Here is a 23,161-nt window from a genome sequence, read left to right as displayed (position 1 = left end):
ACTTCTCCCCTTATCCCTTGACTCCGCTATCATTAAGAGCTCTATCTAACTCTCTCTTGAAAGCATCCAGGGAATTGGCCTCCACTGCCTTCTGAGGCAGAGAATTCCACAGCTTCACAACTCTCTGACTGAAAAAGTTTTTCCTCATTTCTGTTTTAAATGGCCTACCCCTTATTCTTAAACTGTGGCCCCTGGTTCTGGACTCCCCCAACATTGGGAACATGTTTCCTGTCTCTAGCGTGTCCAATCCCATAATAATCTTTTATGTTTCAATAAGATCCCCTCTCATCCTTCTAAATTCCAGAGTATACATAATAAGCAATTAGTAAAAATAAATTAATAATAATTAAAAAGATGGTGATGGATGATTAGAGCATAGACACAGAACAGGACAACAGGGGAACAGGCCCTTCGGCCCACAATGTCTGTGCCGATCATGAAGCAAAGTTAATGTCCTCTGCCTGTACGTGATCCATATCCCTCCATTCCCTGCAACTGTGGTTCCCTCTTGCATGTGTTGTTGGTCGGTGGTGGGTTAAGACGCTTGCAATGGGGGAAGGTTCACGCACTCTTGTCAGAACCTGTCCCACACTGACCACCTCATGCTTGAACGTTGTCCAGGCCTTGCACATGCTCGTGGGCTGCTCAGGGATCTGAAGTGTTGTGAATTGCACTTACGGTGGGAGTGGGCAATGAATAAAAGTAACAGGGAATTAATTATATTGATTCACCCACCCATTTGCCCGATTTTGAATTAAGCTCTTTATCTAGTTAGTGATGGAGCATATCCAACATATCGCCAATGTAATTAGCAATGGTTTGGAACTATTTTGATGGTCTAGTTTTTTAATGGCATGGCAATGGCAAACCTCCTGCAGAAACACTGGGTCACCAGCGTTGCTGGGACAGTAAAATGTGTCCTAAAACTGAGGTGGTGGGACTTGGTCAGACTGTGTGTGACACAGCAAATAAAACCTAATGCTTACCATGAACCCGCGTGGAACAATCCTGGAGAACAGGAATAGGCGTCGTGTTGGGTCAGGACTCTTCTTCAGAGTTACTGAGTTACTCCAGCACTTTGTGCCTTTCGTTTTGCAAAGCAGCACCTGCAGTTCCTTGTAACTACATTTTATGGAGCAAATGTGTTCCCATCTTGATGTTAAGAAATTGTTCAGCAAACTGTGATCTTCATTTCCAGAACAAAGTGCTGGATTAACTCAGCGTAGCAGCCAGGATCTGTGTAAAGAATGAGTAAGGGATGTTTCAGGTCAGGACCCTGTTCCTTTCAGAAACATCACCTTTCCCTTCACAGATGCTGCCTGATTAAGTTTGAGACGGAAACAGGCCCTTCGACCCATCGGTCCTCACCGATCCCCCAGCGGTTGTATGGACCAGCGATTATCAGGTGCACTAACCTACACACACTAGGGGCAACTTTTACAAATTACCACAGCCAATTAAACTACTAACCTGCATATCTTTGGAGTGTAGGAGGAATCCAGAGCAAACGGAGAAAACCCACGTGGTCACAGGGAGAACGTACAAACTCCACACAGCATCCGTAGTCAGGATGGAACCCAGGTGTCTGGCGCTGTGAAGCAGCATCTCTACCGCTGCGCCACTGCGCCGCCTCCACTGAGTTCCTCCAGCTCTTTGTTTTGCTCAAGGTTGCATGATCTTAATTTCTCCAGCAAGGATGCCAATGAATTTCATGAAGGTACACTCTTGATGCCTGGTTTCTGCTTTGGGCAGTGGAAGGTGTCAGCACCATGGGCACTGTGTTGCCCTGAATGGGAAAATGGCACACGCATCATAGAAATGTTACAGGGCTCGGCCTAATGATGTCCTGGAGCACTGCTCACCTGTATCCCGGTTCATTCGACAGGAAGATAACTGTGCTTTATCAGGTCTCTTTACGATTGGACAACTAGGCAGGAGAGATCACAATCCTTTCCAGATACACAATGGTCCTGGTTTAGATTTCGAGTCATGGAATTATACAGCACAAACGTAGCCCTTCTACCCAACTTGTCCATAGAGTCATAGAGTGATACAGTGTGGAAACAGGCCCTTCAGGCCAACTTGCCCACACTGGCCAACAATGTCCCAACTACCCTAGTCCCACTTGCCTGCGCGTGGTCCATATCCCTCCAAACCTGTCCTATCCATGTACCTGTCCAACTGTTTCTTAAACGATGGGATAGTCCTAGCCTCAACTACCTCCTCTGGCAGCTTGTTCCATACACCAACCACCCTTTGTGTGTAAAGGTCACCCCTCAGATTCCTATTAAATCTTTTCCCCTTCACATTGAACCTATGTCCTCTGGTCCTCGATTCCCCTACTCTGGGCAAGAGACTCTGTGCATTTACCCGATCTATTTCTCTCATGATTTTGTCCACCTCTATAAGATCACCCCTCATCCACCTGTGCTCCATGGAATAGAGACCCAGCCTACTCAACCTCTCCCTATAGCTCACACCCTCTAGTCCTGGCAACATCATCGTAAATCTTTTCTGAACCCTTTCAAGCTTGACAATATCAAGTCCATGCTGACTCAGATGCCCCATCTAAGCTAAGGTCCCATTTTCCTGCATTTGGCCCATGTCTCTCTAAACCTTTCTTATCCATGTACCTGTGCAAATATCTTTTATGGTACCTGTGTCAATGACCTCCTCCATATACCCACTACCCATATATTCACATACCACTGTTGGGAAAGTTGGCCCCTCAGGTTCCTATTAAATCTTTCCCCTCTCACCTTAAACCCGTGTCCTCTGGTTCTTGATTGCCCTACCCTGGGGGGAAGACTGTGCATTTATTGCCGTGTTTAAAATCGAGTGCAAGACTAATTAGGTGTAATAGCAGCAGGTGTGGATGAAGTGAGTTGGCCCGTGAGCACAATTTAAATCATGATGACGATGAGCAAACACAGTATTTAAACTCTCAGTGCACACATTTAATGGAACACCATAGTATAGATTGAAATAGGAAAAATAATTGGCTTTTGAAATAGATATACACTTAATGCAGCCTTAACAGGTACACACTTAAGCAGAGTAGCTGCATAATGAAGCCAACTGTTTTATATTAATATCGCATTGGAAGCCTGCACACTGCTCCCCTGTGTGCTAATTATGGTGCTATCTTATTATGTTCCTGCAACAGCTTTTAGGTGATGAGCTCCTGCTGTGCTTCTGCATAAAAGTTTTATCCAGTCAAATTTCAGTGCACAATTAACTAAACTGGCAGCATCTGTTAGTGGTGTTAAAGGTTGTGTCTTTCAGTTTTCAGCTTATTGGTTAATCATCTCATTTTGCACCGTCCTCACAGTGAGCAGACTCTGCAGATGGGTGATTAAAAATGCATGGGGTTGATTGGACTGTCACTCTTGCAGATGAATGGGTCTCCTTTGCCCTCCTGTCCCTCTCCAATATCCTCTGATGCATGACCGGTGTTGGTGGAACGAGTGAGCAGAATGCTGCGACAGTTACTGCAAATCCACAACAAAACCGGGGAAGGTTTAGTTTAGAAACAGGCCCTTCGGCCCTACGAGTCCGCGCTGACCAGTGATTGCCCTTACACTTGTTCCATCCTACACATTTGAGATCATTTACGGAAGCCAATTAACCAACAAATCTTTGGAGTGTGGTCGGAAACCGGAGCACCCGGAGAAAACCCACGCGGTCACGGGGAGAACGTACAAACTCCGTACAAACTGATATCGATGGCGCGGTCCAGTCCAGTCGCCGTCGTGGTAGCTCTGCGGGAACTGTGCGTTTTAAACTGGTATGTTTACTTTAAAATTATCCCTAAGTGCTCTAGCGTGTGCTAGCACTTAGCATTAACCAATGTACGACCGGGAAACGCTCGTAAAATTAAACTCGAGCGCTACAGGAGCACTATTAAACAGAAATCTACTCACCGATATACCAATAGAGATCATCAAAGGAGCGCACCGCGGCAGCAGCAGTGGGAACGCAGGTCAGTGGGAAAGTCGGAAAAAACACCGAGGGAAGTGAGGGGGGATTCGGAACAGGCTGAGAACCCAAGCCTTACGTCCACCTCTGCCCAGCATACTTCTGGCCAACGTCCAGTCCCTGGAGAACAAGCTGGATGACCTGAGGGCAAGGATCAGATTCCAGAGGGACATAAAGAACTGTAACATCCTTTGTCTGACCGAAACATGGCTGACCCCGCTGGTGCCTGACCAGGTGATCTGCCCATCCGAGTCCTTCACTGTTTTCCGGGCGGACAGAACGGAAGAATCCGGGAAATCCAAGGGCGGAGGAGTCTGCTTCTTGACCAATAATAACTGGTGCAATCCTGGGAATATTAAGACGCTTTCTCGTTCCTGCTCGCCGGACCTGGAACATCTAACTATTTTATGCCGACCATTCTACCTACCCCGGGAGTTCAGCTCGGTGATCATCACAGCCGTCTATATCCCACCGCATGCGGACACCGACGTGGCACTGTCCACCCTACACGATGTGTTGTGTCAACACCAAAACAAGAACCCTGATGCGGCTGTGCTGGTGGCTGGAGACTTCAATAGGGGAAATCTCAAAAAGGTCATGCCCAACTTCTACCAACACATCACGTGTGTCACCAGGGGGGAAAGAACTTTGGACCACTGCTACACGCCGTTCAGGAAAGGCTACAAGGCCGTTTCTCTCCCTCCTTTTGGGAAATCTGACCACGCTGCCATTTTCCTGCTGCCGGAGTACAAACAACGGATAGTACGGGAAGCGACAGTGACGAGGGACGTAAAGCGGTGGGCTGACCATTCAGAGGCCATGCTGCAGGATGCACTGAGCGAAGTCGACTGGAACATGTTCCAAGCAAGTTCCAGAGACGTAAATGAGTTTGCGGAAGCGGTTACGGACTTCATTGCCACAATAGCTGATACCATCATCCCCACGGTAAGGGTCAGTATCTTCCTTAACCAAAAACCCTGGGTGGACAGGTCTATTCGCGTGGCCTTGAATGCTCGCACCGCTGCTTACAACTCCGGCCTGGCATCCGGCAACAAGGGAGAGTCCTACCGACTGCGAAGGGCAGTGAAGGATGCAAAAAAGAGGTACCGGGACAAGATGGAGTCACAGATGGAGCAGCAGGACACCAGGCGCCTTTGGCAGGGGCTACGGACTATAACTAGCTACAGGTCCAGCACCCCCTCAACCGGAAGTGCCGGCTCCTCCTTAGCTGATGACCTGAACTCTTTTTACGCACGGCTTGAGACGGGTAACACCACCAGCTCGCCGTCTAAAAACAGCACCGAAGGGGCACTGGCTAGCGAGGCTGGAGGGGGATCCACCGCCTGGGATGTGCACACATTCTCGGTGTCCGAGCATGAGGTGAGGTGGGCTCTGACGCGTGTGAACACGAGGAAAGCTGGAAGCCCAGACGGTATATCTGGGCGAGTACTAAAGTCTTGTGCTACTCAGCTTGCTCCAGTGCTCACCACAATATTCAACCTCTCCTTGGCAAAGTCCGTGGTCCCTGCATGCTTCAAAAGATCCATCATTGTACCGGTGCCAAAGAATGCCTCTCCAGCGTGTTTAAATGACTACCGACCGGTGGCCCTCACCTCGGTTGTCATGAAATGCTTTGAGAGGCTAGTTAAGAAGTACATCTGCGCCCTCCTTCCTCGCAACATGGACCCACTACAGTTCGCATACCGTCCGAACAGGTCCACGGATGATGCGGTCTCCCAGGTTCTACACACCGCTCTCTCTCATCTGGACAGCCAGGGGGGCTATGTGAGGATGCTGTTCATTGACTTTAGTTCAGCATTCAACACAATAGTCCCCAGCAGACTGGTTGAGAAGCTGCTGGAACTGGGGCTTAGCACACCTCTGTGTGCCTGGGTCCTGGACTTTCTCACTGCCAGGCCCCAAGTGGTCAGGATGGGGGAACACACATCTAGCTCCCTCACCCTGAACATAGGATCCCCCCAGGGCTGCGTCCTTAGCCCCCTACTGTACTCCCTGTACACACATGACTGTGGGGCCAGGTTCAGCTCAAACTCCATCATCAAGTTTGCTGATGACACTGTGGTGGTGGGCCGGATCTCCAACAACGATGAGAAGGCCTACCGGGAGGAGGTGGCTGATCTGGCACTCTGGTGTCAGGACAATAGCCTCCTCTTGAATGTCACTAAAACAAAGGAGCTGATTGTGGACTTCAGAAGGGCTAAACATCCAAGGACGTACACGCCACTCGAGATAAATGGGTCTATTGTGGATAGGGTGAGCAGTTTCAAATACTTGGGAGTCCGCATCGCAGAGGATCTGACGTGGGCAACGCACATTGCCGCACTGGTGGGTAAGGCTAAGCAGCGCCTTTACCACCTTAGACAACTGAGGAAATTCAGAGTGTCGCTGAGGATCCTTCATTGCTTCTACTCTGGGGCTGTAGAGAGCATCCTGTCCGGCAACATTACAGTCTGGTTTGGGAACAGCTCTGCCCAGGACAGGATGGCCCTGCAGAGAGTAGTGCGTTCGGCAGAACGCACCATGGGAACTACACTCGTCCCCCTGCAGGACCTATACATCAGGAGGTGCAGATCCAGAGCAAGCAAGATCATGAGGGACCCCTGCCACCCCAGTAACGGACTGTTCCAGCTGCTACGGTCAGGCAAACGTCTCCGCTGTCACGCTGTGAAAACGGAGAGGATGAGACGGAGCTTCTTCCCACAGGCCATCAGGACTGTCAATTTTTATAACCCCAGAGACTAAATTTTTGTCGACACTTTTTGTGCTATGTTTAGTAACTTATTAACTTTATTTATATGCTGTAACTGTAATTCTTTTTGCGCACAACCCGCAGGCATTGCCACTTTCATTTCACTGCACATCGAGTATGTGTATGTGACAAATAAATTTGACTTGACTTGACTTGACTTGACCCATAGTCAGGATGGAACCAGGGTCCCTACCGCTGTAAGGCAGTAGCTCTACCTGCTGCACCACCATGCTGTTGTTGGATTCAGTGAGTAGAGCTCAGAGGGCCATTGGAACACAGCTACCAGACTTGGAGGGCATCTACAACACACGATGCCTCAGAAAAGCCACCAGCATCCACAAAGACTCTTCACACCCCTGCAACAGTCTGTTCGAACTCCTTCCATCGGGCAGACGATACAAGGCCTTCTACGCCCGCACCTCCAGACTCAGGAACAGCTTCATCCCCAGGGCCATAGCTGCTATGAACCGGTCCTGCTGAGCCGGATGGTCACAACGCATAGATCAACTTGCACTTTACCCTGTCTAAAACTAAAACTGTTACAATTGTTTTGTTAGGTTGCTGTTGTCTAAATTACTTAAATTATTGCATCGTATGGGAGGCGCATTCCCAATCTCGTTGTACCCCTGGGTACAATGACAATAAAGATATATTGTATTATTGTATTGTATTGTAGATCATTCAACTAGCAAACTAGGTTCAGGCATAAGTTTTTGAGGTAAACCCTCACCAGCAACAGAATTCCCATCCACAGGCTGCCCCACAAAATGCTGACACAGTGCATAAAGTCATAGAATCACAGAGCGATATAGCGTGGACAGGCCATTCGGCCCACAACAGCCAACATGTCCCAGTTACAGTAATCCCACCTGCCCGCATGTGGTCCATATGCCTCTAAACCTGGTACATGGACAACGTCATGCAGTTTGTGAACTTTCTCAACGACTAATGAAATCCAGCATGGTTTCTTTATAAAGAAGGGTGGTGGGTATATGGAACCAGCTATTGCAGCATTTAAAAAACATTTGGACAGGTACGTTGATATGAAAGGTTTATGGGCCAAATGCAGGCAGATATAATAATAATAATAATATATTCCTTTATTTGTTCCAAACCGGGGAAATTTGTAGTGTACAGCAGCAAAGTGGATAGCATGAGACATTCATTATAAATAAAAATAAAGATAAGAATGATTGTCATCATTTACTGTGTTATTCCTTTACTGTTATTGTTGACTGGTCTGCTGGGAGCAGTGCTGGTTGTGCAGTCTCACAGCAGCGGGAAGGAAGGACTTAGACGAAGGGATTAAAAGTACCATTAGCAAATTTGCAGATGATACTAAGCTGGGGGGTAGTGTGAATTGTGAGGAAGATGCAATAAGGCTGCAGGGTGACTTGGACAGGTTGTGTGAGTGGGCGGATACATGGCAGATGCAGTTTAATGTAGATAAGTGTGAGGTTATTCACTTTGGAAGTAAGAATAGAAAGGCAGATTATTATCTGAATGGTGTCAAGTTAGGAAGAGGGGATGTTCAACGAGATCTGGGTGTCCTAGTGCATCAGTCAATGAAAGGAAGCATGCACGTACAGCAGGCAGTGAAGAAAGCCAATGGAATGTTGGCCGTCATAACAAGAGGAGTTGAGTATAGGAGCAAAGAGGTCCTTCTACAGTTGTACCGGGCCCTGGTGAGACCGCACCTGGAGTACTGTGTGCAGTTTTGGTCTCCAAATTTGAGGAAGGATATTCTTGCTATGGAGGGCGTGCAGCGTAGGTTCACTAGGTTAATTCCCGGAATGGCGGGATTGTCGTATGTTGAAAGGCTGGAGCGATTGGGCTTGTATACACTGGAATTTAGAAGGATGAGGGGGGATCTTATTGAAACATATAAGATAATTAGGGGATTGGACACATTAGAGGCAGGAAACATGTTCCCAATGTTGGGGGAGTCCAGAACAAGGAGCCACAGTTTAAGAATAAGGGGTAGGCCATTTAGAACGGAGATGAGGAAGAACTTTTTCAGTCAGAGAGTGGTGAAGGTGTGGAATTCTCTGCCTCAGAAGGCAGTGGAGGCCAGTTCGTTGGAAGCTTTCAAGAGAGAGCTGGATAGAGCTCTTAAGGATAGAAACATAGAAACATAGAAAATAGGTGCAGGAATAGGCCATTCGGCCCTTCGAGCCTGCACCGCCATTCAATATGATCATGGCTGATCATTCAGCTCAGTAGCCTGTACCTGCCTTCTCTCCATACCCCCTGATCCCTTTAGCAAAAAGGGCCACATCTAACTCCCTCTTAAATATAGCCAATGAACTGGCCTCAACTACCTTCTGTGGCAGAGAATTCCACAGGCTCACCACTCTCTGTGTGAAGAAATGTTTTCTCATCTCGGTCCTAAAAGACTTCCCCCTTATCCTTAAGCTGTGACCACTGGTTCTGGACTCCCCCAACATCGGGAACAATCTTCCCGCATCTAGCCTCTCCAACCCCTTAAGAATTTTATATGTTTCTATAAGATCCCCCCTCAGTCTTCTAAATTCCAGCGAGTACAAGCCCAGTCTAACCAGTCTTTCCTCATATGTAAGTCCCGCCATCCCAGGGATCAATCTGGTGAACCTTCTCTGTACTCCCTCTAAGGCAAGAACGTCTTTCCTCAGGTTAGGAGACCAAAACTGCACACAATACTCCAGGTGCGGTCTCACCAAGGCCCTGTACAACTGCAGCAGAACCTCCCTACTCCTAAACTCAAATCCTCTTGCTATGAATGCCAACATACCATTCGCTTTCTTCACTGCCTGCTGCACCTGCATGCTTGCTTTCAATGACTGGTGCACCATGACACCCAGGTCCCGTTGCATCTCCCCTTCTCCCAATCGGTCACCATTCAGGTAATACTCTGCTTTCCTGTTCTTGCCGCCAAAGTGGATAACCTCACATTTATCCACATTATATTGCATCTGCCATGCATTATTAGCGGAGTGAGGGGGTATGGGGAGAAGGCAGGAACGGGGTACTGATTGAGAGTGATCAGCCATGATTGCATTGAATGGCGGTGCTGGCTCGAAGGGCTGAATGGCCTACTCCTGCACCTATTGTCTATTGTCTATTGTCTATTGACCTCCTATATCTCTCCTTAACGCACTTGGGGTGAAGGAGTCTGTCACTGAAGGAGCTACTCAGTGCAATGACAGTGTCCTGCATGGGGTGGGAGTCGTCCAGCAGTGATGTTAGTTTTGCCATCATCCTCTTCTCTCACATGGGACTCGTGTACATGGGGCATCTTGGTCGGCATGGATAAGTTTCGTTGAAGTGCTCGTTTCCATGCTGTATGACTAATTCTATGACTCTCTATAGAAACATTGAAAATAGGTGCAGGAGTAAGCCATTCGGCCCTTTGAGCTAGCACCGCCATTCAATATGATCATGGCTGATCATCCAAAATCAGTATCCCGTTCCGGCTCTGTCCTCATATCCTTTGATTCGCTTAGCCCTAAGAGCTAAATCTGACTCTCTCTTGAAAACATCCAGTGAACTGGCCTCCAATGCTTTCTGTTGCAGAGAATTCCACAGATTCACAACTCTCTGGGTGAAAAAGTTTTTCCTCATCTCAGTCCTAAATGGCCTACTCCTTATTATTAAACTGTGACTCCTGGTTCTATAAGATCCCCTCTCATCCTTCTAAATTCCAGCAAATACAAGCCCAGTCGACAATTCTTTCATCATGTGTCAGTCCCACCATCCCGGGAATTATCATGGTGAACCTACGCTGCACTCCCTCAATAACAATAATGTCCTTCCTCAAATTAGGAGACCAAAATTGCACACAATACTCCAGGTGTGGTCTCACCAGGGCCCTGAACAACTGGAGTAGGAACTCCTTGCTCCTAAACTCAAATCCTCTCGCAATGAAGGCTTTAAGGTGAGAGGGGGAAAGTTTAAAGGAGATGGGCGGGGCAGGTGTTTTTGCACAGAGGGTGATGGGTGACTGGAATGCGCTGCCAGGCGTGATGGTGGAGGCAGATCGTGGTGTTTAAGAGGCTTTTGTATGGGCACTTGAATCTGCAGGAAGGCAGGGATATGAATAACATGCAGACCGTGGAGACTAGTTTAACTTGGTATCATGTTCATCATAGATATTGTGGGCCCTAGGGCCTTTTCTTGAGATGTTCTATATAAGGAGACTTGTGTAGGCAGAATGGCAGCATTGATGTTCGGTGTCTTAAAATTCAATCTCAACAGAATAAACACTGTAAAATAAACACTCTTCAATATGTTCAAATATTTAAAGTTAATAAAGCTGAAAATGGGAGAGGCAGGACAAAGCTGGAAATGGGAAAGACAGGATAAAGCTGGAAATAGACAATAGACAATAGACAATAGATGCAGGAGGAGGCCATTCGGCCCTTCGAGCCAACACCGCCATTCAATGTGATCATGGCTGATCATTCTCAATCAGTACCCCGTTCCTCCCTTCTCCCCATAACCCCTGACTCCGCTATCCTTAAGAGCTCTATCTAGCTCTCTCTTGAATGCATTCAGAGAATTGGCCTCCACTGCCTTCTGAGGCAGAGAATTCCACGGATTCACAACTCTCTGACTGAAAAAGTTTTTCCTCATCTCAATTCTAAATGGCTTACCCTTTATTCTTAAACTGTGGCCCCTTGTTCTGGACTCCCCCAACATTGGGAACATGTTTCCTGCCTCTAACGTGTCCAACCCCTTAATAATCTTATACGTTTCGATAAGATCTCCTCTCATCCTTCTAAATTCCAGTGTATACAAGCCCAGTCGCTCCAGTCTTTCAACATATGACAGTCCCGCCATTCCGGGAATTAACCTAGTAAACCTACGTTGCATGCCCTCAATAGCAAGAATATCCTTCCTCAAATTTGGAGACCAAAACTGCACACAGTACTCCAGGTGCGGTCTCACTAGGGCCCTGTACAACTGCAGAAGGACTTCTTTGCTCCTATACTCAACTCCTCTTGTTATGAAGGCCAACATTCCATTGGCTTTCTTCACTGCCTGCTGTACCTGCATGCTTCCTTTCAGTGACTGATGCACTAGGACACCCAGATCTCGTTGTACGTCCCCTTTTCCTAACTTGACACCATTCAAATAATAATCTGCCTTCCTATTCTTACCACCAAAGTGGATAACGTCACACTTATCCACATTAAACTGCATCTGCCATGCATCCGCCGACTCACACAACCTGTCCAAGTCACCCTGCAACCTCATAGCATCTTCCTCACAGTTCACACTGCCACCCAGCTTTGTATCATCTGCAAATTTGCTAATGGTACTTTTAATCCCTTCATCCAAGTCATTAATGTATATTGATGCAGTCCCAACACCCACTCTTTGCTTTCTGTCTGCCAACCAATTTTCTATCCATGTCACTAAACTCTCATCGAAGAGAGGAGGGTCTGAAGAAGGGTCTCAACCCGAAACGTCACCCATTCCTTCTCTCCCGAGATGCTGCCTGACCTGCTGAGTTACTCCAGCATTTTGTGAATAAAAATTCTATCCATGTCAGTACCCTACCTCCAATACCATGTGCTCTAATTTTGCCCACTAATCTCCTTTGTGGAACCTTGTCGAAGGCTTTCTGAAAGTCGAGGTACACCACATCCACCGACTCTCCCCTGTCAATTTTCCTAGTTACATCCTCAAAGAATTCCAGAAGATTAGTCAAGCGTAATTTCCCCTTCGTAAATCCATGCTGACTCGGAACAATCCTGTTACTACTATCCAAATGCTCCGCAATTTCGTCTTTTAAAGCTGGAAATGGCAGAGGCAGGACAAAGCTGGAAATGGGAAAGACAGGACAAAGCTTGAAATGGCAGAGGCAGGACAAAGCTGGAAATGGGAGAGGCAGGACAAAGCTGGAAATGGGAGAGGCAGGACAAAGCTGGAAATGGGAGAGGCAGGACAAAGCTGGAAATGGGAGAGGCAGGACAAAGCTGGAAATGGGAGAGGCAGGACAAAGCTGGAAATGGGAGAGGCAGGACAAAGCTGGAAATGGGAGAGGCAGGACAAAGCTGGAAATGGCAGAGGCAGGACAAAGCTGGAAATGGGAGAGGCAGGACAAAGCTGGAAATGGGAGAGGCAGGACAAAGCTGGAAATGGGAAAGACAGGACAAAGCTTGAAATGGCAGAGGCAGGACAAAGCTGGAAATGGCAGAGGCAGGACAAAGCTGGAAATGGGAGAGGCAGGACAAAGCTGGAAATGGCAGAGGCAGGACAAAGCTGGAAATGGGAGAGGCAGGACAAAGCTGGAAATGGGAGAGGCAGGACAAAGCTGGAAATAGGAAAGGCAGGACAAAGCTTGGCAGGTAATAGGTCGACAGGCGAGGGGGATTTTTGATCAAAGGCCAGAGAGAAAAACAATGAACAGGTTTGAAGAGAGACAGGCATTCAAGAGAAAGCTAGATAGAGCTCTTAAGGATAGCGGAGTCAGGGGGTATGGGGAGAAGGCAGGAACGGGGTACTGATTGAGAATGATCAGCCATGATCACATTGAATGGCGGTGCTGGCTCGAAGGGCCGAATGGCCTCCTCCTGCACCTATTGTTTATTGAAGAGTTGCCGATTGTGAAGCCAGTGGGAGGAAAGGCGGGGGGTGGGGGGCTGGTGTAGGAGATGGAGGGGAGAAAAATATGGGATTCAGGTGGGGCCCAGGGAAGAGAGGGGGGGGTTGGAGAGAGGGAAAGGGGGGAGAAAAGATGGGAGATGGGTAAGTTAGAGGTTATCTAACATTGGAGAATTCAACATTTATACCAGTGGGTTGTTAGCTACCTTTACCCAACTTCTCCTTGTAGCTAAACCCCTCTAATCCAGGCATCATTCTGGTAAACCCCCTCTGCCCCCTCTCCAAAGCCCCCACATCCTTCCTGTAATGGGGGTGACCAGAACTGTACGCAATACTCCACATGCAGCCTGACCAAAGTCCTGTAGAGCTGCATCATGACTTCCTGACTCTTACACTCCTCGCAATGAAGGCAAGCTACAACATGCCTTCTTTACCATCTGTCTACTGCGCTGCCACCTGCAGTGAGCTATGAACTTGGACTCCAAGATGCCTGTGCACATCAATGCTGTTCAGGGTCTTGCCATTAACTATATACTCTCTCCTTACATCCAACCTCCCAGAGTGCAACACCTCACACGTGCTCGGGTTAAACTCCATCTGCCATTTCTCCGCTCGTTTCTGCAGCTGATCGACATCCTGCTGTATCTTCTGACCGCCTTCCTCACTGTCTGCAACTCCACCAATGTTGGTGTTGTCAGCAAACTTACTCACCAACCCATCTACATTTACATCCAAGTCATTCATATGAAGTGAAGTGAAGTGTAGTAACTCAGCCATTACAATTTGAACAAAGTAAACCTGTTTTCTAGTGCCTACCATTGTTACTGTTCTGTAGGAAAAAGAACTGCAGATGCTGGTTTAAATCAAAGGTAGACACAAAATGCTGGAGTAACTCAGCGGGTCAGGCAGTATCTCTGGAGAGGTGACATTTCGGGTCGAGACCCTTCTGCAGACTGATGTCAGGGGAGGGGGCATCACCTATTCCTTCTCTCCAGAGATGCTGCCTGACCCGCTGAGTTACTCCAGCACTCTGTGAAACGTCACCTATCCATGTTCTCCAGAGATGCTGCCTGACCCGCTGAGTTACTCCAGCGCTCTGTGAAACGTCACCTATCCATGTTCTCCAGAGATGCTGCCTGACCTGCTGAGTTACTCCAGCATTTTGTCACTGTTCTAATGAGTAAGTGACTCTAAAAACGTTATGAATTGTTCTTGCGTTTTTTCTGTCAGGGAGATCCTGTCACCAACCATTTAGCAGCAAAGATTGTGGAGACCGTCTGCACCACGAACTCATCGGCAGCTCAAGGGTTTGTGACTGGAGAGATTGGCCAGTTGCTGTGGTACCTGTTTACACACTCTACTGTGGACTCGTTACGTGTGACAGCCATCTCGGTAAGCTTGCAATGTCCACAATCTATTACAACACACATGGAAATCAAACCGTACCTGTTTAAGATGGAGATTCTTTTTGAACTCGAGCCATACATCTTCCATCGACTGGTTGTTATTTCCTTGTTCCCTTTTTTTTGTATGAACTTTTTTTCTAACGGTATAAACATTGAATGTGTTAACCTGCTTACATACAACCCCCAGCCACTTTTCCCTCTCTTATTCCTGTTCCTGAATCATTCCCAGTTCTCCCACTCCCACTCCTACTCCCCCATTTGTTTCCACCTGTATTCCTTTCTCTAGTTTTGCATTTTGTATTTCTCACATTTTTATCTTTTCATCTCTGACCTTTGTCCTACCATCTTCGTATCAAACTCTCCCCCTCACCTGTCTCCACCTATCACTAACAACGCTTTGTCCTGTCCCACTTCTCTTCCACACAGTCTTTAGAAGGGTCCCGACTCAAAACATCACCTATCCATGTTCTCCAGAGATGCTGCCTGACCCCCCTAGTTGCTCCAGCGCTTTGTGCCTTTTTTTTTGTTGACCAGCATCTGCAGTTCCTTGTGTCTTTCTGTCTTTATCTTCATTGCTTGCTCCAAAAATCTTTCCACGACAGAGAGGAGTCAGTCCCCCTTTCCAGTAAAATTGCCAGCATGACTTTTCTAATTTAACTGGAGGCTTGGGAAGGGAATCAGCTCAGTATCCTGGTCCCGCCCCATCTGCCTCTCAGCCAAGGATGCTAGCACGCTCATCTGTCATGTAGAATATCCTACAGCTGTTGGAAATCAGAAACAAAAACACCCAACAGTTCAGGCAGCATTGTCTAGTTTAGTTTAGTGTAGAGATACAGCGCGGAAACAGGCCTTTTGGCCCACCGAGTCGGCGCCGACTAGCGATCCCCGCACACTAACACTAGCCTATACACACGAGGGACAATCGGTTTTATTTATACCAAGCTAATTAGCCTACACGTCTTTGGAGTTTGGGGAAAAACTGGAGATCTCAGAAAAACCCGGGGTCACGGGGAGAATGTACAAACCCCATACAGACAGCACACTTAGCCAGGATAGAACACGGTCCTCTGGTGCTGTAAGCGCTGTAAGGCAGCAACTTTACAGCTGTGCCACCGTGCATTGGTTGGGTGAGAAACAGAGTTAACCTTCCCCAGATGCTGCCTGACTTGCTGAGTGTTTCTAGCACTTTAAAATTTTCAACCATGGGTGTGGATTAAAGGATGTACAAGGATTGGTGAGGGTGCAGAGGAGGTTTACCAGAATACTCCCTGGATAGCTACAGAAGAGGTTGGACAAATTTGCATTGTTTTCTCTAAATTGCCGGAGGTTGAGGGGAGAACTGATAAGTTCATAAAATTTTAGATGTGGTAAAGAAGGCTTTTAGTACATTGGCCTTCATTAGTCAGGGTATTGAGAATAGAAATGCTGGAGTAACTCAGTGGGACAGGCAACATCTCTGGAGAGAAGGAATGGATGACGTTTCGGGTCGATACCCTTCTTCAGACTGCATATTGAGCATAGAAGTTGGGGCATTATGTTCGAGTCGTGCAAGACTTTGGTAATGCTGCATTTCAGGTATTGTGTTCAGTTTTGTTCACCACAGGCCCATATCCCTCTAAATCATTGTACATGTCAAAATTTCTTTTAAATGCTGTTATTGTACCTCTTCCTCTGGCAGCCCGTTCCAAATTTCCCCCACCCTCTATATTAATATATATAAAAATGCAGCTCAGGTTCTTATTAATTCTGTCCCCACTCACCTTAAACCTATGTCCTCTGGTTCTTGATTTCCCTCCTGTGCATTCACCCTATCTACACCCTTCACAATCACAATCAGACTTTATTAGCCATGTATGTTTTGCAACATCCAAGGAACTTCATTTGCCATACAGTCATAACAATAAAAAGCAACAGCACACACAAAATACATTTTAACATGAACATCCACCACAGTGTAGATCATCATTATAAGATCACCCCTCAGCCTCCTGTGCTCCAAGGAATAGAGCCCTAGCCTACCCAACCTCTCCCTATGCCATAGACAATAGACAAGAGTTGCAGGAGTATGCTATTCGGCCCTTCGAGCCAGCACCACCATTCACTGTGATCATACCTGATCATCCACAATCAGTAACCCACTCCTGCCTTCTCCCCATATCCCTTGATTCCGCTTCATATCTGCTTCATTATAGTGCCCTGAAATGGGGGGATTATGTATAAACACAGCTGTAATTTCCACATGGTGAAACCAAAATGTTTAAAAATTGCCTTTATTAAAATCTGACAATGTGCACTTTAATCACATGTGATCTTTTCTATTACAAATCTCAAATTGTGGAGTACAGAGGCAAATAAATAAATGATGAGTCTTTGTCCTAAACATTATGGAGGGCACTGTACAACACTTTACTTCGGCATTCACCTTCCCTCTCACACTATTGCCCTTAACCTTACTCTCTTATCCCTTCTCGAACTTTCCTTCCCATTAATTCGGGAGTCTTTTGTAACTTTTCCTGTACTCACTTCCCCTTTAACTCCATCTTTCTACTCCCAATTTGTCAACCCCTCCCCCCGCTATTTAGTTAAATAGCTCAGGCTGCCGCCCTGGCATGCTCCACTGCGATTTCTCCTCGATGTGTACCAGTCCTGGCAACATCCTCGTCAACACAACTCTTTCACTTCTGTACCTTTCCTTTCTTTTATTGGCTACAGTGTCTCTTCCTCAGCTAATCAAATGCCAATGGAATGGGATGTAGCCCAGTCCATCGCACAGACCACACTCCCCACCATCGACTCCATCTACACTTCACACTGCTTCGGGAAAGCAGCCAACATAAGCAAAGACTGAAGAAGGGTCTAGAACTAAAACGTCACCCATTCCTTCTCTCCAGAGATGCTGCCTGACCCGCACAGTTATTCCAGCATTTTGTGTCTACCTTCAACATAATCAGACTTGTTCCACCCCGGTCATTCCTTCCTGCTCCCTCTGGCAGAAGGTACAGAAGATTGAAAGTGCGCACCACCAGACTCAGGAACAACTTCTGTCCCTCTGTTATCAGTCTTCTGAACGGCCCTTCCATAAGCTACGGTACTGTCCGATTCACCTCTACCCCATTGCGGACATTGGACTTTGTCTGTGGAACTGATGCTACAATGCTGAGAACTATATTCCGCACTCTGTGTCTTCCCCTTTGCTCCACCTATTGCACTGGAGCTTGGTTTGATTCTATTTATGGAGAGTATTATCTGATCTGTCTGGATAGCATGCACAACAAAGCTTTTCATTGTGCACGTGACAATAATAAAGTTAATTTACAAGTAAAATTCAGGTAATTTAGGTTGGAGCGTTTTTGAGCATCTGCAGTTGGTTCCTACACATTTGGAGTCTTTATGTTTGGTATGTGATTTGATGGAACATGTGAAGTATTTCTCTGCCCCCTGCAGGCGTTGTGCAGAATCATCCGCCATTCTGCTGCTGCTTTTCAAAGTGTTATTGAGAAGGTGGGCCTCACGGCTGTGCTGAGCTCCCTGCAGGCAGGACACAGCCGCATCCAGCAGTGCATATTGACCATGCTTGTTGCAATGCTCTCATCTGGCGTGCACTTGCAAAGACTCGTGCAGGAGAAGGTACCACATAAGATTTCTATCATTCACTCAATGCTTCTTGTCTCTTTGTGCATGCTTGTAAAATGTCTTCAAATGCCATTTATTCATTTACGAACTTGAGGCAGCACGGTGGTGCAGCGGTAGAGTTGCTGCCTCACAGCGCCATAGACCCAGGTTCTATCCTGACTACGGGTGCTGTCTGCACGGAGTTTGTTCGTTCTCCCCATGACCCGCATGGGTTTTCTCCAAGTGCTCCAGTTTCCTCCCACACTCCAAAGACGTGCAGGTTTGTAGGTTAATTGGCTTGTTGTAAATATAAAATTGTTCCTATTGTGTGTAGGGTAGTGTTAATGTGTGGGAATCACTGGTCGGTGTGGACTCGGTGGGCCAAAGGGCCTATTTCCGCGCTATATCTCTAAACTAAACTAAGCTATGGTTATAAGGTAGACACAAAATGCTCTAGTAACTCAGTGGGATCTCTGGAGAGAAGGAATGGGTGACGTTTCGGGTCGAGACCCTTCTTCAGTCTGAGTTACTCCAGCATTTTGTGTCTACCTACGATTTAAACCAGCATCTGCAGTTCTTTCCTACACACTAAGCTATGGATATTACTGCCGAGACCAGGACTCCCCCTCTAATTACTGCAAACAGTAACGGGCCCAGCACTGAACCCTGAGGCACACCACTAGTCACAGGCCTCCAGTCCGAAAAGCAACCTTCCACCATCACCCTCTGCTTCCTTCCATGAAGCCAGTTTTCCATCCATTCAGCCAGGGCCGTTTTTACAGCATTATGGGCCCCCGGGCAAAGCAGTGTACTGGGGCCCCTACCGTTACTCTCCCCCACCCCCCTTTCCCTACCAGCCCCCCCCCCCTGTCGTGCCGGCGAAAAGCACTTACCGAAAAGCACTTAGCGATGGACTTAGGGTGCTACATTGTTGCGAAAAGCACTTACAGATCGCTGTGAGGAGCACTTAGGGACCGAAAATGTTGCGAAAAAAGCACTTATTGAACCTACATTTTTAAAGTAGTATTTATTTATTGCAAGTCACTTAACATACACAGATCAGCATGGGGCCCCTATGCTCGTGGGCACCCGGGCAATTGCCCATCAGGCCCATGCGTTAAGACGGCCCTGCATTCAGCTATCTCCCATGCAATCTAACCTTCCAGAGCAGCCTACCATGCGGAACCTTGTTGAATGCTTTGCTGAAGTCCATGTACACAACATCTACAGCTCTGCTCTCATCAACCTTTTTGGTCACATCTTCGAAAAACTCAATCAGATTTGTGAGACACGACCTCCCACTTACAAAACCATGCTGACTCTCCTTGGTCAGCCCTTGTCCATCTAAATGCATGTATATCCTATCCCTCAGAATACTCTCTGTAGAACATGGAACCGTACAGCACAAGAACAGGCCCTTCGGCCCATGCTGTCTGTGCGGAACATGATGCCTAGACCAACTCTTATGTGCCTGCTCTGTCGACATAATCCATATCCCTCCATTCCCTGCCTATCCATGCTTCTATACACAAGCCTCTGTAAAGCCACTATCATATCTGCCTCCACCACCACCCGTAGCCATGTGGCAGGCACTCAGCTCTGCAGCAGCCTTGGCAGACCCAGCGCAAGTATGCGGTGGAACAGTTGCCTAGTCCGCCAGTGTCCATTTCGCCAAGTGCTTGCACTCAGTCTACCACGGCCAGCTGGATCTCCCAGTTGCTAACTCCTCTTCTCATTCCCACACCAACCTTTCTGTCTGGACCTCCTCCATTGCCAGAGTTAGATCACACACAAACTGGAGAAAGTGCACCAATGTTCCATGTACAACTACAGGATAAAGGGTAGAACATTTAGTGTAAGATAAAGTCCTATTCAAGATAGCTAAAATGTCTCCAATGAGGTAGATGGGAAGTCAGGACCACACTTCAGCTGGTGACAGGACGGTGCAGTTGCCTGATAACAGCTGGGAAGAGGCTGTCTCTGAATCTGGAGGTGTGCTACATATTTCTCCTGTATCTGTACACTATGGATGGGTTGATTGTAATCATGTAGAGTCTTTTCTTTTACTGGATTGCATGCAACAAAAAGCTTTCACATTTCAAAAAGCTTGTACACGTGACAATAATAAACTAAACTAAACTAAACTTAAACAAAATGTAAAACCGGAGTGAGGGATATGGGTGGAAGGGACAGGTGGAGGGAAAGAGGGCATTGAAGGGGAGGAGGGCATTGAAGAGGAGGAGGGGCATTGAAGGGGAGGAGGGGCATTGAAGGGGAGGAGGGCATTGAAGAGGAGGAGGGGCATTGAAGGGGAGGAGGGGCATTGAAGGGGAGGAGGGCATTGAAGGGGAGGAGGGGCATTGAATGGGAGGAGGGGCATTGAAGGGGAGGAGGGGCATTGAAGGGGAGGAGGGGCATTGAAGGGGAGGAGGGCATTGAAGGGAAAGAGGGGCATTGAAGGGGAGATGGGGCATTGAAGGGGTGGAGGGGCATTGAAGGGGAGGAGGGGCATTGAATGGGAGGAGGGGCATTGAAGCGGAGGAGGGCATTGAAGGGGAGGAGGGGCATTGAATGGGAGGAGGGGCATTGAAGGGGAGGAGGGGCATTGAAGGGGAGGAGGGCATTGAAGGGGAGGAGGGCATTGAAGGGGAGGAGGGGCATTGAAGGGAAAGAGGGCATTGAAGAGGAGGAGGGGCATTGAAGGGAAAGAGGGGCATTGAAGGGGAGGAGGGGCATTGAAGGGGGGGAGGGCATTGAAGGGGAGGAGGGCATTGAAGGGGAGGAGGGGCATTGAAGGGGAGGAGGGGCATTGAAGGGTGGAGGGCATTGAAGGGGAGGAGGGGCATTGAAGGGGAGGAGGGGCATTGAAGGGGAGGAGGGGCATTGAAGGGGAGGAGGGGCATTGAAGGGTGGAGGGCATTGAAGGGGAGGAGGGGCATTGAAGGGGAGGAGGGGCATTGAAGGGGAGGAGGGGCATTGAAGGGGAGGAGGGCATTGAAGGGGAGGAGGGGCATTGAAGGGGAGGAGGGGCATTGAAGGGGAGGAGGGGCATTGAAGGGGAGGAGGGGCATTGAAGGGGAGGAGGGGCATTGAAGGGGAGGAGGGGCATTGAAGGGGAGGAGGGGCATTGAAGGGGAGGAGGGGCATTGAAGGGGAGGAGGGGCTTGGGGATGGAGCTGTGCGTATGGAGGAGGGGCAGGAGCAGGGTGACTGGTGATGGGGGAAATGATCATTCGGTTGGGTTGTACGCTACCCAAGCTTGGATCCACATTTCTGGTAAGAGGTCCACTTTCTCACAAGCAGGATAAATATTGGTAAAAACAGATCAGATGGGCTGTCAATTCCCAGTTACGTAAGCAGGGATTATTTCCTGGACTTGCCTCTGCAAGGAGTCAGCCCATCTGCCATTGCTCCCCATGGCGCTGGTGAGATTTGATGCCAATACCTGTGACCTGGAGCTGCCGATAATTGCCGTTCCTACTGCCCATAATGTTGCCGGCTGCTGTCTGGTGGATTCAACAGAGCAGCTAGCATTGTAGATTACTCAGGTCCATCTGTACCAACAGAATCACAGTGGATCACACACACATGGAACGGTGCAGAGAGACCCCTGCCTACAATACTTTCTACAGTATCTCAGATGTGGAGATGCTCAATGTCTGTCCTGTTAACAAGAGTTGTTAATGCTATTGAGCTGAGCTATTGAGGGGCGTGCAGCGTAGGTTCACTAGGTTAATTCCAGGAATGGCGGGACTGTCGTGCGTTGAAAGACTGGAGTGACTGGGCTTGTACACTCTGGAATTTAGAAGGATGAGAAGGGATCTTACTGAAACATATAAGATTATTAAGGGATTGGACATGCTAGAGGCAGGAAACATGTTCCCAATGTTGGGGGAGTGCAGAACCAGGGGCCACAGTTTAAGAATAAGGGGTAGGCCATTTAGAACGGAGATGAGGAAAAACCTTTTCACCCAGAGAGTTGTGAATCTGTGGAATTCTCTGACTCAGAAGGCAGTTCAGGGCGATTCTCTAGATGCTTTCAAGAGAGAGTTAGTTAGAGCTCTTAAATATAGCGGAGTCAAGGGATATGGGGGGAAGGCAGGAACGGGGTACTGATTGTGAATGATCAGCCATGATCACATGGCGGTGCTGGCTCGAAGGGCCGAATGGCCTACTCCTGCACCTATTGTCTATTGTATTAGGCTGCTGGTTTCAGCAATGTAAATAGAGAAGAGCTGGCCCTGGGAGTGTTGTGGAACAGAGGGATCTAGGAATACAAGTACCTAGTTCCCTGAAGGTGGAAAGGTTTAGGGGATATGGGCCAACTGCAGGCATATGGGACTAGCTTAGGTGGGGCACCTCAGTCAGCATGGACAACATGGACGGAAGGGCCGATTTCCATGTATGTCTGTATGACTCATAGTTGTTTTATGAAGATTCAGGTTTTCATATGTTGTCCTTGCTGGTACCAAGCACCTAATGCCCTTACTTTTGATTCAGAAATCCACCTGTCATTAGCTTCTGATTGTCCGCCTCATTGCATTTTCTTCCAATTCTCGACACTTCCTTTCTTGACATATCCTGCTGCCTTTTATCTGTGTCAACTCAAGGCCAGTCGCGTGCACATACTGTTGTGGGAGATGGAGGTGGTCTCGGTTTGGAGGGTGATGTGAGGGCTAATGGTTCAGGGCTATGGTGCTGGAGAGGTTGGCCTCTTGGATGGCACAGTGGTGCAGCTTGTAGAGGGTTTATCTCAGAGCTCCAGAGACTTGAGATTAATCCTGACCTCGGGTCCAAATGTGTGCAG

The 23,161-nt window shown here is 47.9% G+C and overlaps 1 protein-coding gene across 3 annotated transcripts in view; it reads left to right on the top strand.

Moving 5' to 3' along the window:
* Window positions 1-23,161, top strand: part of ulk4 (unc-51 like kinase 4) — a 434,415-nt gene that overhangs the window by 155,753 nt on the left and 255,501 nt on the right. For all 3 annotated transcript variants that reach the window (XM_078413782.1, XM_078413790.1, XM_078413774.1), the window contains 2 exons: window positions 14,567-14,728; window positions 18,187-18,369. In XM_078413782.1, the coding sequence (XP_078269908.1) occupies window positions 14,567-14,728; window positions 18,187-18,369 (345 nt within the window). The remainder of the gene's footprint in view (window positions 1-14,566; window positions 14,729-18,186; window positions 18,370-23,161) is intronic.

Source organism: Rhinoraja longicauda, chromosome 2, assembly GCF_053455715.1.
Source record: "Rhinoraja longicauda isolate Sanriku21f chromosome 2, sRhiLon1.1, whole genome shotgun sequence".
Classification (NCBI taxonomy): Eukaryota; Metazoa; Chordata; class Chondrichthyes; order Rajiformes; family Arhynchobatidae; genus Rhinoraja; species Rhinoraja longicauda.
The sequence above is the reverse complement of the archived record's forward strand: the minus strand, read 5'-3'. Positions and strand labels throughout refer to the sequence as shown.